This window comes from Denticeps clupeoides, chromosome 3 (assembly GCF_900700375.1).
Source record: "Denticeps clupeoides chromosome 3, fDenClu1.1, whole genome shotgun sequence".
Lineage (NCBI taxonomy): Eukaryota > Metazoa > Chordata > Actinopteri > Clupeiformes > Denticipitidae > Denticeps > Denticeps clupeoides.
The window spans coordinates 27,262,343-27,276,922 of record NC_041709.1 but is presented as its reverse complement, the minus strand read 5'-3'; the positions used below and the strand labels follow the sequence as shown (position 1 = coordinate 27,276,922).

The following is a 14,580-nucleotide window of genomic DNA, read 5'->3' as shown; positions in this document are numbered from 1 at the left end:
CAGTGCTTGGGATTTGAACTCGCAAACCTTTGATTATGAATCTGCTTCCTTACCTGCTAGGCCACCACGGCCAATAACATATACTACGTACATCAGGACCTCATCAAGATGGAAATAATTATGTGCGTTGTGGTATTTGTTGTTGGTGGTGATGTGTGCATGTGTGTGTGTGTCCTTACAGCCTCTCCAAGTCTTTCATGTCATTGAATGCTCCTTTCTCAATAACCCCAATTTGGTTTTCCATCAGATGTCTGTGGGAAGACAGCAGTAGAGAAGAAGATAGAGGGAGATGGAAGGAGGAATTAAGGGAAACCCAGGTTGTTAAATATGCATACTGACTATTACACACCACACAGAGATTTATTAAAAAAAATATTTTACACAGATTGTAAAGTATTTCTGTAGACAACTGTTGACATGAATAATGGAGACTGTATGCAGGTTGCTGTATAAATACAGTGTAATTGCTGTCTAATAGCAAAATTCACTTGAACTTGCCACTGGGGGTGTTTCCTTCTGTCAGGACCTGGAGTTTACCATTCAAGGGTCTTAGGCTTATCAGGGTATTAGAGAGGCTGCCATATGTTTTTTCTCTGAAAACTGTCAGGAGAAGAGGATGGCTGGCCTAAAGCTGCCTAAACTGTATAGAGTAAATTAGTCAATGGCAGAGTGCAAACACAGAGTTTAAAGAAAGTTAGGGAATTGTTACAAAAATGACATTTTATTTGTAACATAAACATAACATAAAACATAAAACTGACTGAGAATAAGATTTGTCAGTCATAAAGGTAATGTCAGTTGCAACTATACAGATCCAGTGTATTTCTTTGTATCTCCCTTCTGATTCTCTGATTCCCTCAGCATAGCCAGGGGCTAAAATGTAACCCTAGATGAGCTGATTGGGTGAATGATAAACCCAAGAACCTTACCAAAAAGCACATGGAATTTGCCATTAGATTGCGGTCTCTGAATGGAGAGTAACATGCTTCACAGCCACTGTTATCTTGACATTCACAAATAAGTATTAACACCTGTGAGTAATGAAAGAAAAACATATTTTGTCATTTTGAACAGAACTTACATGACTCTGAGGTGCTTCAAGCCCGCAAAGTCATTCTTGCTAATGTGAGTAAGGTTGTTTCCATTTAGGTCCCTATGAGAAAGAACAGAGGAGAATCATTTGTTAGACAAATGTTTTGATTTAATAAATGTGCATCATCCTGAAAACGTGAACCATCTTCACCTCAGAAGGAAAATATACAGTTAACTGAGTGAGATTTGGAGAAAGGATGGATTTGGTGACCCGAGAGTCTGGCTCCCATCCCATCATAGCAAGGTTGCTTTCCAAACCATGCCTAGTGAGAAATCACCATGGAGCAGGTCGTCATGGAAGAAAATTACTTTGTGATTGAGATGTGTGGGATTCCATCTATGTCTGGGTCACTGTGGGTGATTTCACCGGTGACAAGTTTAATTAAAACCGCAGTGACTGAGAGAGTGTGAGTGTTTGTAATGCTGGGGTGGGTGAACAGGTCACAGTTGCCCAAAGAAAAATCTTCTGAGATTTATTTTTGGACTTTGCTACACACAGGAGAAAAGAGAAAAGTTTCAAGCAAGGACCAGCATAGAACATTTAATCTGATCTAGTTATTAAGGGTAATTTTATATGTCACTCTCATAGAAGTGATAATAAGATCATATCATATTTTATATTAAGTACTAACTAACAGTAATCCATAGTGAGGGTCAAAAACCATTGCACACACGACCATCTCAAGTCTGAACCCCAATGTGGGCTTTTAAGGCAAGTATTCATTACACCCAATCTACCGGGGAATCTTTTTCTAATCTATCATGATGTGCACTAAAGTAATTTCTTTACCAGCTCTGAAACAGGCCCAGAATTTCAAGGCATTAAAATATTGTGACAAAATTTAAAGCAGAAATTTAATAACCCATGACAGAGATCACTCATTAACGTCCTTTGTGTTATACATATTTCAGATAATAAAGTTATATCTGAGAATATTCAATTGTAAAATACATTCATTGCACAACATCAGATTTTAACCTTTTGCCAATTATGCAAGTTTTCTGCTTTTGCAACTGTAAAGTCTTTGCAATGTTTTGATGGGAAACAGGGCAGTACATATAGAACATACACACAAGTAAAATAATGCAGGTGTAAACACACTGAATACCAGTTAAAATCAGATCAATCAAATTCAATAACCGTCCCCATACAACCAATCTCCTTCCAAACATCTGTCAAATGTTTCATCAGAAATATTTACACTTACTGCATTTAGCTTTATGAGGGTAACAACAGTTAAATATTTAGGACATGCTACAAAAACATGGGGAGGGGTCAAAATGAATTAAAAAGCCATTTCATACATTGCTGATGTTGTAAATGACTCTGGAAACTGGAAAAGTTTGTTGATGACAAAATATCTGCATGCATGTTGAGAGGAACTTTATTGGTCTTGGAATCATGCTGTGTTTGGTAACTTAGTAACTTGTCACTTTAAAAACTTCATTTTTTAAAGTATTTTAGTACGCCTGCTGAAAACAGTTGCACTGATTTAAAAAAATCAGTTAATCTGGCGTAATTAAAAAAAAAGTGGAAGGACCAAAATGAACTATTAAGAAATTGCCCGTGCCCCCTACTGGATTAGAGAATTAATGATCAATGTGGAATGAAATTCAATGATGTGATGCACACATTCTTACTTGTAAATGACTATGTATTATTATTTCTGCATTTTTTATTCTAAATCCCCCTAGACTATTGAAGTGTTGCATCCATTCAGATTCAAACTGACTGAATTTCAGGAGAATATACGAAAATAACCTTCATTGATATTTTTGTTACAGTACTAAATTACAATTGTTGTATTTACAATTATTGCTGCCATGGGTTAAAGGCTTCATCAGAATAATCCATTTAATGCAGGTTCATTTGTATGAGAGAGTGAGAGATGTGTGTGTGTGTGTCCGCGCACACGCATACGAGATATATAAACTGCGAGAAGCGAGGAAAACCAGTGAAAACTTTAGCTCTGCAAACATCTCTGCACATCCAGCAATGCAACGATACAGCATGACTTCATCTCCTGCTTTGACCGATAACGCTACAGCCAAGCTGAGCTGATGTCACCTTTCCCATGGGCCTGTGCAGTGAATGTGGTAAGGTGAGACATGCTGGGACTGTGCGTGTATCAGGTAGCAGCTTCACTGGACAGGACAGCTGTTCTTTATGAGGGACTGAGAGGGTGGATACAGGGTGGGGTTATGTGACCCAAACCTCAACCAGGGTACAGTAGCAGGGCCTGGGAACCTGGAAAGTTCTGGAGAGGAAGTGTGAGAAGACAGAGGCCTGATGTAGAGAGTCAGTGTTCGTTCACAATTCCGGGATAGTATGTGAGCAAATATCTGGATAAGGGCGTCTGATAAAGGCCAACATATAAAAACTATGGAGAAACCACCAGAAGCACAGCATAAAACACACACACAGTGTACAAAACAGAATCAAACTGGCAAAACCTCTCATTAATGCTCTTTTACAAACACTTATTTTACCTGGACAATGATTGCCATGTCTCCTGCGGTCTTCTTAATGAGGACTCGCGTGTGACCAATCAGAGCAGACAACTCTACAATGCTTCAGCCAGTCCAGCATCTGCGCCCATGACTGGACACACCCACAAATACACACTCACACACCACCGGGACAAATCCATCAGACGTGCCCTAAGGCACCATCGCCTTTCTTAAATGAACCTTAACAGTGAGTGTACACCCTATCTATACAGACCGGCATTTCTATTGTCCCCAGTGTCCCTTTTCAGGCCACAGGGGCCTGTAAGTGTGCTGCTGATTAAGACGAATATCCACCCGTGTTCCACAACGTGTTCTGCCTCCCTCATAACTCACAGAGTTACCCAAACTCTATTGGTGGTAATGGATTCAACCGCATTCACATTATGGATGAAGTACACATGGGTGCACCTAGACCCCAGATGGTGTCTGACCTCAGGTTGGCCCCTGACTCTATAAGTGACAAATTTTCTATTGCTTTTCTCAGCTTCTGTGAAAAAATCAATTAATTGAGATCTAGTGATTCTAAGTGGGATACAAAGGTACTATTTTATCACTGTTGTACTTGAATAATGTATATTTGTAAGATGTATTTACAAATAGCCTATTAAAAAGGTTAGCGGTAAGGTAAAGATACATATTACATTTTATAAATATACCTCATTATTTCAGTTGGCAAATTGAAAAGTAGCTTTATAGATTTCACCTGCTATTTTGAGCACTGTTGGCAGTATATATGGGGCAGTGGTGGCCTAGTGGTTAAGGAAGCAGCCCCGTAATCAGAAGGTTGCTCGTTCGAATCCCGATCCGCCACGCTGCCACTGAGGTGCCACTGAGAAAAGTACATGGCTGCCCACTGTTCACCAAGGGTGATGGTTAAAAGCAGAGGACACATTTTTCGGTGTGTCACTGTGTGCTGTGATGCAGTGTCTCACAATGACAATCATTTCACTTTTATGTAAAAAAAAATACATGGCAGGCCTACAGCATCCAACCTTTCTCTCCTTCCTTGTGATGTCATGGTAAGGAATCCTGATTTAATTATGTAATTATGTAATCTGCATGTAACTATTATACTTTTTCAATTTTTACATTTCATAAATGATTATGATGGGTGCCCACCCATCAAAAATGTCTGAATGGACACATGAATGACATGCATGCATCAACCCCTCTTACTGGGCACTGGTGTCCAGACCTCTTTTACAGTGGAGACAGAATCAAGAAGTCATCTCTCTTACAATGTAACATCTGTCCACCGGTTTTCAATGTTTTGGTCAGTTTACAGTTATTATACGTTGTAGAAACGTACCACTGGCCAAACCATGACTGGCACAGAAGAGGAGGTCTTCTCATATATACTGAAGATAGTTGAGTTCAACTGGAGAAACACTGGGATACTGTTACTAATGAGAAAATATGATTTTTTTTCTTGTCTGGTGTACATCCATTTTATACATAAAATATCATCATACCTTTCTGCTGGTGCTAAGGTCAAAGCAAATGGTATGAGTTTCAATCATGTTAAAAGATACATTGAAACACTTTCAGTAAAAAAAAAAAGATGCTTTTGTTAATTTTCCATCGCATATGAAATTCTACAACCTTTTTTTTCCAAGCATTGGTGGACTGGAGATCAAATTCAAAATTCAAATTCAAATTGTATTTGTCACGTACACGGTCATACACGTTATGATATTCAGTGAAATGCTATTGACCTCAATATTACAAATATTGCAAATATAAACAAATATTACACATTCATGTTTTTAAACATCAATTATATGTAATGAACATAAATTATATGTAACGATTATTTGTAAATTATATGTTATTAAGGTCCCCTTAATCAAGGTATTGTCCGGACACACACTGCTCCCCGGGCGCCTTTCATGGCTGCCCACTGCTCACTAAGGGTGATGCAGGGCTAACTTCCAGACACTCATTACATTAAAATCATCATTGCTCATGGTCCAAAAAAATGAGCCGAGCAGAAGCCTGGAATTGCTGCTTCGCTTCCTCACTGATACAGAATGACATAAAGAGGACAGGGGTCTGTTGGTCCACGTCTTTGTGTTTAAAAATGATCAACACACTACATCAAATACACACACACAATCTGCACAGTTCCTCTATGCCCCCCACCCCATTTAAATAACGATTCCTCTGGTGTGTCCCCCCTTACCTCCATTTTTCACCAGTGCTGTGACAATGCTCTGGGGACAGGAAGGGATATTGTTTGACTGGTGCAGTCACCTTGATAAATGAGGCTCTTGCTGTGCACCAGCAGTAGGGGGTGGGGGGGCAGTCCAAACCTGCCTGGTCTCCTCTTATTGCAGAGGTTCAGCAAAATCAGCTAATTAAAATGTCTCTTTGACAAGTAGTCTCTGTCATTAATCAATCAAGGTAATCAAAGATCCATACATCAGACATATACAAATGTTCTTGAAATCCAGTACTGCAATCAGACAGTACTGAGTGGGATGGGCATCCAGCCTTCTTAAATCCCACCCACCCACCACGCCAGGTAAGGACCTGACCCAGGGCCCGGTGAAATGAACCAGCATGTCTGCTGGTTTACACACCGTAAAATCATTATAGCATGTGTGTGTGTGTAGTGACCAGCTAACCTGTTTTACAGAGTAACAGACAGAAAGAATGAAGAAACAAAACGTACTAACGTAATATTTAAAACGGTATAATATTGCAAATAGAACACATGTACACACACTTACACATGCACACCAGGTAGGATAGTACTCACAGTCTCTCTGTGCCCTTGGGTATGTTCCTTGGCACACTCCTCATGCCCAGCCCGTGACAGTCCACGGTAGTGCCGGTACAGGAACAGTGAGGGGGACAGGCTCCCACTCTGCTGGTCCCCAGCACAAGGACCCCCCACAGGGACAGCGTCCAAATCTCTGCCATGGGAAACCTGGACCTCCTCGGCATGTTCTGTCTTCCAGCACAAATCCAAAAACACAGGCTACCCTTGTACACACTGCCACTACCCTCGCCAGGGGGTCCTGCTGGCCTCAAGCCCGCCCCCAATTACACAAGCCAATAAGATGCGAGGATACGGAGAAGCTAATTACTCCCTAAAAATAAAATTCCACAGCTTTATGTAAAACAGGTATGAAAGGCCTTCTTAATGTCACTGCAAGGTTTTGTCCAGTTGCTTTTTAAAAATCCATTTCAGAGAGTCTCTTTCTGTTCTCTGCCTTTCCTCTTTATGGTGCAGTTCCCTCCCCTTGCTGTGTTGTACTGTACAGACTCTCTCCCTCTGTACTAACACTCGATCATTCATTCTGTCCTCGGGGGGAGTTGGACCAGGGTGACAAATAGAGAGAGAGAAAAGGAGAACCAGAGTGTCTTTTTCACTCTCTCACTCACTGAAAGCAATCATTATTCCACAAATAACAGCCATCTGACTCCTCCCCTTTTGTAGCCCCTTCCACATACAGACCCCCCCATCCCCATCCAGTCTTCAGCATCCTATCAGACACCTCCAGTAGCAGGAGCCCCGCTGTCTGTAAAGTGCTCAGATGCTATCCCTGGGGGTAATTAGGGCCTGAGATGGGGGGTGGGGGTCCATGCTTACTATCCCTGACCCCCCTCTCTCCACCTTAACACCTACATTTTATCCTATTCCAGAAAAATCGATTTGCCCTACTTATTATTCACTGATGCTTTTGTTAGGAAAAATATAACCTCACTTATACATAACATTTTATACAAATTCTGCAGTATTTGTTGCCAAATGTGGATCCTGTGGACCAGAGAGGAAGGGATGTGGGGCACAGGGCAACCCCCTCAGAGTGATGAGGGGTCTGTAATCAATGTGACATAGAACAACCCTGAATTATGCAAAGTAAACAAGTATATTAATGAAGATTTTCATTAAACCTATTACAACATGACACACATATATATTTTTTAATAATTCCTAATATTATAACATTAGTAAAAAAACAACAACAGTCCTCTCGTGCCCTGAGCCACCTTCTTTACGTTTTCTTTATCGTTGAGCGCCACCTCGTGGATACAAATGTAACACTATCCTCAGTTACCTACATGGAGAAAAGTAGTGGGACTTCTTTTCAATTCGGATAAATGCATAGCTTGATGTCACTCATACATTAAAAAAAAAAAATAGGAATACAAAATGGAATGAAGTAACATTCTCGCACACTTACTACACACATTTAGTTCATATATACTGGGTTGTAACTTTTGTAATTTGTATCAGATCCTGGAAAAAAAAACAATACATTTAGGGAGATTGTTTTAATAGCAAGAATATAAATTTCCACATAAGTATTAGACATAAATAAAAACTACACAAAGACAATTAAGACCTCATAAAATTGGAGTTCACAGAACATTTTAGACACAATACAGAAGGATTAAAAAAAACGAATAAAAAGAATAAAAGGTTGTTATGTAACAGCTGGTCCATGTTAGACACTGTATGTAACAGCGGTAAAGTCAAGTGCTTTAGGTACAGCTTCCACAAGCACACATTCCCACGAACCCTAGGTCAGTTTTTTTATGTTTCTGAGCAGCCACTGTGGTGTATGATATTGAGGAGATCAGGCAGCTGCTGAAGAACAGTAAACATAAAAATAACCACTCTTAAAACCCTTCTCACACACACACACACACACACAAAGTAACCAGCATGAACCTACTCCAACCTACCTTCCAATTTACCTTCAACACATTCTGCTCTCACTTGCTCTTTCAGTCAAAACAGCAGTCAGCTCCACACCTTCCTAAAGCACAAAGACTATGCAACCAGCAGCAGAAAATATTATATGCCAGCAAAACCCCCAAAACTCCTATAAACATTTTAATTAGCGCCATTTGGGGAATATGATGTATTTTAAATGACAGTTACCAGTGACCACACCCCATTGCTACCTCTCCCATTCGTACCCTATCGTAACAATCAACCTAAACACATTTGCAATCACAATTGATTGCAGTCCAGAGTTGGACTACAATTTTACACTGGAATTACATTAAAGTTAAATATGAACAAAAAAAAACAGATACGGAATTTAAACATTAAGGCTCAGCTACCTAGTGGTCAATCCCAACAGACACCGACAAGTGCACAGGACGTGCCGAAGTGCCTTTCCCAAACAACAGTCCCTTCTCTGATTGGGAACAGGCAGTTGTATGAGTTATTATCATATATTAGTCGCGTCTATTACAGATTAAAATAAACAGCGGTGAATATTCCTCCTTTGGCCGTCTATATGTACGTCTTCTGAGTTTTTGAAATGCACACAGCTGAAGAGTCCTGCAGGGAGAAAAAGCAAAAAGCAAGGGGCTGTAAAAAAGAAAAAACCTACAAACTTAATTGGTTTATTCTTCATATTTGCAGAGTTCAATACAGAATTTAAAGAAACAAATCTCTAGCCATATCAAAGCCCTCTCGGCTTAGCTGTTTCAATTGCAGATCACCAGCGCAGAAAACCTTTATGCTGATCTGTACATATATGTGTAAGGATGTTTAATCTCCACTAGTTGCAATTAAATTAGACCCTGGAGTCCCATCTACCAGATACTCATTAAAACAAAGCCTGGACTCATCTGAGGGGATTCTTTTTACCGGCTGTAGGCTGATGTTCTCCTTCCCAGCCTTTCCTACCGCCTCAGGAGAAACATGACGCCCCCGCCGGTCAACAGTAGGCTGGGTCCCCAAAACCTTCCTCTGGAAACGGGAAAGAGAGCATCAGGAATTGCAGATATGACATGCAAGTACAAAGGTGGTGGATTGAACAAAGCCTCCTCACCTTGATAAGGCCTCCAAACGAGCGCGAGCGACAATGCTTCGTGCTGGTGGGGGTCTGGTTTTGACTGCTTGGGGTCCCAGGTGTGGACTGCTTGACAAACTGCAGAGGATAAGCATGTTAATAGATGCTCCCATGACCTGAAAATTTGACTTTGTGAGATTATTTAACATCAGTACGAGTTCCACATTCAGAGAGCAGCAGCTCGAACAGTCGGATCTGGAATTTGTCCCCTTATGAAGTCATAAGGGTAAAGGTTACCTCCTGTTTCTCATGCTTTTTCCGCCCAGAGAATTTCCCACCCCTCCCCTAAAACATTGTCTCCACCGACAGTCATGGCTTCCAGACCCAAGCATTGCAGTTGCTCGGTGATTGGATGCCAAAATTAGCACAAATGTATTTTAAGTTCCTTAATGCAAAGAACCAGTGGGTTATTTTTATTTTTTCCTGGAAAATCACCGACACGACTTCCTGTCTGTGCCAAACATTGTGGTTGGTGAATGGTGTTGATGACACCATTTCCACAAATGCCCGCTCTCCTCCTCATCCCGCCTCTCCTCCTCCTCATAAATGCTAATGAGGAATTTAAAATCTTGGGGAAATCTCATTGTGAGACTAGATCAAAGTGCCTGTAATTCTGCACCAAAGCTGAATTTCGGATAGAAACTTCCGATACAGTATAAGGGGTCACTAAGACTGAGAAATAATTAGAAATTTAATGAAATGATGTGCAGGGACCTGTCGAATGAGCTTCTTCTTCTTGGCGGAGCTCGGCATGTTGCTGTTGACGTGGTGGAAGAGCTCTTTCAGCGCCTCCTCAGTGTGCTGCTCGCAGTCGAGGGCCTGGCCGCGTCTCTTGGACAGAAGCCGAGCTGGGGATGCGTTCGCCGGCAAGAGGTCCAAATCATCCTTAAACAGAGGTAAAAATACAACTGACAGTCACTGTAGGTCTTTGTAACTGAAGGAGAAGGAAAAAAAAAAAAAAAAAAAAAAAAAAAAAAAACACCAACTTTGGAATGTAAGAGCTTTGTGGCAGTAAACTGCAGCCGTGCGAGTTCCCGTAGATACGCAGGAGCCTGCAGGAGAGGGAACAGTATACTATTAAAACTAAAAAAAAAAAAAAAAAAAAAACATGCAAGTGTGCTGGTATGGAAATCCAACTAAAAATTTACATGGAATAACTGTCTCTCTGAAAAGCTCAACTGAGCTTTCATATTTGAATCTGCTAAATTGCAAAATTGTATAAAGCTTAACTAAATTTTCACACTACTCACCCTAAACAGCTTCTGAGAGTGTTTAATGAGGAAGGCCATTCCACTGTTGAGTTTCTTTAGATTCTCCTGTACATCATTTGCAGTCATCTGTTTTAATTAAATGATTCATTAATCTGTGAATGAGACTAAATGTCTGGTGTTAAACATATGATGACGGCGCATAAATAACAGCATGCAACAAAATACAAGATTACAAATGTCACAAGCAAGGCCGCACTTGCACTGGCCAGCTAACAGAACCAACGGGAAGTAGTACATTTTTAGGCCACATGACGTGGGGAGCGAACATGAGGGCAAGGTTGTGGGCGGACATCTTGTTCCTGTCCTGGTGCTTGGCGGTCTGGTAGAGCAGATCCAGCAGCAGCTTGAGCAGCGTCCGGTTGGCCGTGGGCAGCAGCATGAAGAGCAGCTGCAAAGCCTCGATCTGCCGCTCCTTATCGGGCGTGGCCGTCTTGTTCCCCTGTTCATCAAACAGCGTGAGATCTGCACCAGGATGAGTGAAAAATTATCATGTAATGCATAAGAATATCTGTTAAGCAACACATTAAGGTTATTATGATGATGATGATGATGATGAGTTGACAGTAAGGTGTGAACAGAGTGGTATAAAGGTTTTTGAAATATTATTAGACTTGTAGACTTGGAGCACCTGCTATCTTGAGATGGGCGTGGAAATGACGGTGAGTAAGCAGTGGCTCTGGCAGTTCTCCTAGAAAGCTCTTCAGCAGGCTGGCCACATCGTTTGGATGGAAGTCTCCGGAAGCCAGGTCAATGTCGGCCCCGCTGTTCAGCTGCTCGCGAAGAGCCTGTTGCCTTGTGCTGTTTCCCGGGATTCGAAACAGGCCCTGCACATGCAGGTCTGCAGACACGTTGAGTGTAAAAGACAGGTAGATATTCAGACAGTTTAAATATTGAACCTTGCAAACAACTCACTTTTGCTGAGGTACTCTATAAGATGGCATATGTGGACAATTCCTTCTTCGTTCACCGGCGTCCCAAAGACAACTCCTTTATCTGAAAACAAAAAGATGGACACTGAAATAATGGAATTACAAACATGCAAAACTGATTCATTAAAATTAAAATTGCCCATAAAAATCTGTAAACCATATTACATCAGACCTTTCCGCTTCAGGAAGTTGAAGGAGCGGAAGAAGCCAACTCCTGAACCAGAGTTGGTGGGCGTCTTTGGCTCCTCTTCCCCCAACAACTGAGCAAATTCTGTGCCAGGGAGGTCGATGAGCCGCGTGATGTTGCTCAGGACCAGCTCGGTAAAAATCTCCGGCTGCTCATGCCGCAGCTTCTCCACAAAGAAGTCAGGGTTGTAGATTACAGGCGCACAGCCACTTCCTCCGTTGGCTCCTGAATCTGGCTTGGCTGACATGTTGCACATCTTGCCTCTGGAAAGACCAGAAAATAGCAAACTGCACAGACCTGTTCAGAATGCAGCCAGAGGAACAGAGTCGACTGTTCATCCCCAGCGCTGCTTCTGTACTGTTTATAGCATTAAGGTGCACTGATGCAAAAGTAACAATGTTATTCATTATAATGCTTTCTATAGAGGTTTAGAAATATATCAAACAGTAACATAGGAAGGTCATAATCACTGACCACTGACCAATGAAAGTTCATCAGAGATGGAAATCCATTAAAAACCAGACTTGCCTAGGAAAGGTGGGTCTGTTTATGCAGTCTGTCTGGTTTATGTAAACTGGCAGAAGCTGCCTGATGTTGCTGGATCAGAAAGGCTGGGAACTCCGTCTTCCTCCCTCCCTCCCTTTATCTATATATATTTACATGTATAATGCATGTGCCTATGCAATATGATCATTTTTTTAATTACCTTGCATTGTGCTGGCTCTCCTCGATTTCTTTCTCAGCGGCCATCTTCCGTTTGAATCCAGCGCGACTGCCACGGTCGCTCCGCCTACTATGAGCCGGATTGGTTCGCGTTCGCACGTGGGCGTGGCTTAACCGCGCGTCCCAGCTTCACTAGGTCTCCTATTGGGCCGTTTGAATATGTCGCTTCACGTTTTTAATCCTGAGATATAAACAAGCGTTTACTTGAAAATAAAACCCACGCTATACAATGATGTAATGTAAAATACATTCAGAAACAGACGAAGTTTTTACATTTCCCAGTTGAGGAAGGACGGAGGCCACATGGGATCAAACCCGTGGCGATCTTACAGTTTCAGGTATGACCTATCTGGATCACATATGGGAAAAGCCTGTATATGGGTATATGCCAAAAAATGTTAAATGCGGAGACTTTAAAAATAAGTGTATTGCAGATGTGTGAATGTAACCAAGTGCATTGAGCGTGTGAAACACACATTTCCACACGCCACAAATCGCATTTCTCACGCTTACAAACGTTACCCGTCAAAAATTCACAAATGCTCCTCGGTTTCCCTCCTCTGAGGCCCATGATGCAGATGGTGAGCAATAATGCAGCCTAATAATGTGGCAATGGTCAGCAAGCAGTAATGAAAAGAGAGAGGACAGAAAGATAATGGAGCAAAGTAGAAGAAGAAAGGCAGTGGTGTTTGCTTCAACTTAAATTGACCTTAAAGACTATAAATTCCAAGACAAGATCAAGACAGGCTTATTCATTTACACTGAGAGAACTAAACTAAGGTCTGGTCTTACTTAAATCTGATTCTATATTTGATGGATTTATTAGTCTAGCAGTCAGCATAGGTTTGCAATTTTGCACATGTAAATGAATTCAGCTGCCTGAAAAACAGCCTGCATTGTCTCTGTGGGACAGGTGGCTCTATTACAAAAGGCTGTGAGTGAGCTTACCTTCCTCTGATATTGTGTCTGATTGCTCATTGTGTATGTGAGTGGCAATAAAAGATATGGAAATTTGTGAAATCAATTTAAAACAACTGCTGCCAGAAGCAATATTTAGTTATAATATAAACAAAATAGGTTCTTATCTGTCTATATTATCTTTACTATCTTAAAGTTTGCCGGTTCGAATCCCGATCCAAGGTGCCACTGAGGTGCCACTGAGCAAAGCACCGTCCCCACACACTTCTCCCCGGGCGCCTGTCATGGCTGCCCACTGCTCACTCAGGGTGATGGGTTAAATGCAGAGGACAAATTTCACTGTGTGCACCATGTGCTGTGCTGCTGTGTATCCCATGTGACAATCACTCAATTCTTCCATCACTTCTTCCTTATATATATATAAATATATATGTGTTCATGCTTCTTCTCCAGAATTCATGCCCCACACAGCATGCCCCAAAACAGCTACTTTCTGCCACATTCTACCGGTTTTTGGGCCTGTTATCAGGATGTGTTTTATTACCTGTGGGAATGATTAAAAAGCATTTGAATACACAAACAAAGTCAGTAGAGAAACACAAATGAAAGACAATCACAGTAATCCTACTACAAAGGGATCTGGTGATATTAATAATTGTAATCCCCCATAAAGGGATGAAGAGAGGCATGACAGCACAATCTGCTGGGCTTTTAAAAAAAAACATGTATACTATGAGGTGCAAACATAAAACATGAATGAGTTATAATATTCATAACCTTGGTGAGATAAGGTGCCTTTCAACACCAACTCATAATCACATGTTCAAGGTCTACAACAGAAATTGCTTTTGCTGCCATTAACAAAAGTCCCGTATTTTATTTCTTAATAAAGATGTTTAGGTCAAAGTGAATGTTCTGCCAAGAAGTTCTTGTACACATGCATACATCTGAGAACACTGACGTGGAACAGAAAGAGAGCGTGTGTTGGTGGGAATGAGAACGCCAGTGAGGCTGAACACAAGGAGGTAAGTTTCCACTGGTTTATTTTACGAATGATTGCCGGCTTTATCCACAGCACCCCAGAGATCGAGAGGCAAGAGTGTTGATCTTGCCAGTGAGGTTCAAGT

The 14,580-nt window shown here is 41.3% G+C and overlaps 2 protein-coding genes across 4 annotated transcripts in view; both read right to left on the bottom strand.

The window, feature by feature from the left end:
* The window catches only part of slit1b (slit homolog 1b (Drosophila)), a 51,048-nt gene extending 44,280 nt beyond the window's left edge, over positions 1 to 6,768 (bottom strand). The window contains exons 1-3 of the mRNA XM_028973233.1: positions 6,365 to 6,768; positions 1,082 to 1,153; positions 180 to 251 (exon numbers count right to left, since the gene is read on the bottom strand). Of these exons, the coding sequence (XP_028829066.1) occupies positions 180 to 251; positions 1,082 to 1,153; positions 6,365 to 6,552 (332 nt within the window). The 5' untranslated portion in view covers positions 6,553 to 6,768. The remainder of the gene's footprint in view (positions 1 to 179; positions 252 to 1,081; positions 1,154 to 6,364) is intronic.
* A 1,114-nt stretch (positions 6,769 to 7,882) lies between these two features.
* On the bottom strand, positions 7,883 to 13,105 carry arhgap19 (Rho GTPase activating protein 19). 3 transcript variants are annotated; one of them, XM_028973680.1, is made up of 12 exons: positions 12,809 to 13,105; positions 12,519 to 12,716; positions 11,798 to 12,075; positions 11,609 to 11,689; positions 11,325 to 11,534; positions 10,932 to 11,158; positions 10,676 to 10,762; positions 10,412 to 10,477; positions 10,140 to 10,310; positions 9,405 to 9,503; positions 9,221 to 9,322; positions 7,883 to 8,908 (listed from the first exon to the last, which is right to left on the bottom strand). In XM_028973680.1, exons 2-12 carry the CDS (start codon positions 12,560 to 12,562, stop codon positions 8,861 to 8,863), a joined length of 1,413 nt encoding a protein of 470 aa, XP_028829513.1. In that variant the 5' UTR covers positions 12,563 to 12,716; positions 12,809 to 13,105; the 3' UTR covers positions 7,883 to 8,860. The 3 variants fall into 3 exon arrangements, with proteins under 3 accessions (XP_028829513.1, XP_028829512.1, XP_028829514.1); XM_028973679.1 differs by having other exon boundaries at positions 12,519 to 13,105; XM_028973681.1 differs by lacking the exon at positions 12,809 to 13,105 and having other exon boundaries at positions 11,798 to 12,068; positions 12,519 to 12,543.
* Positions 13,106 to 14,580: the final 1,475 nt, after the last annotated feature.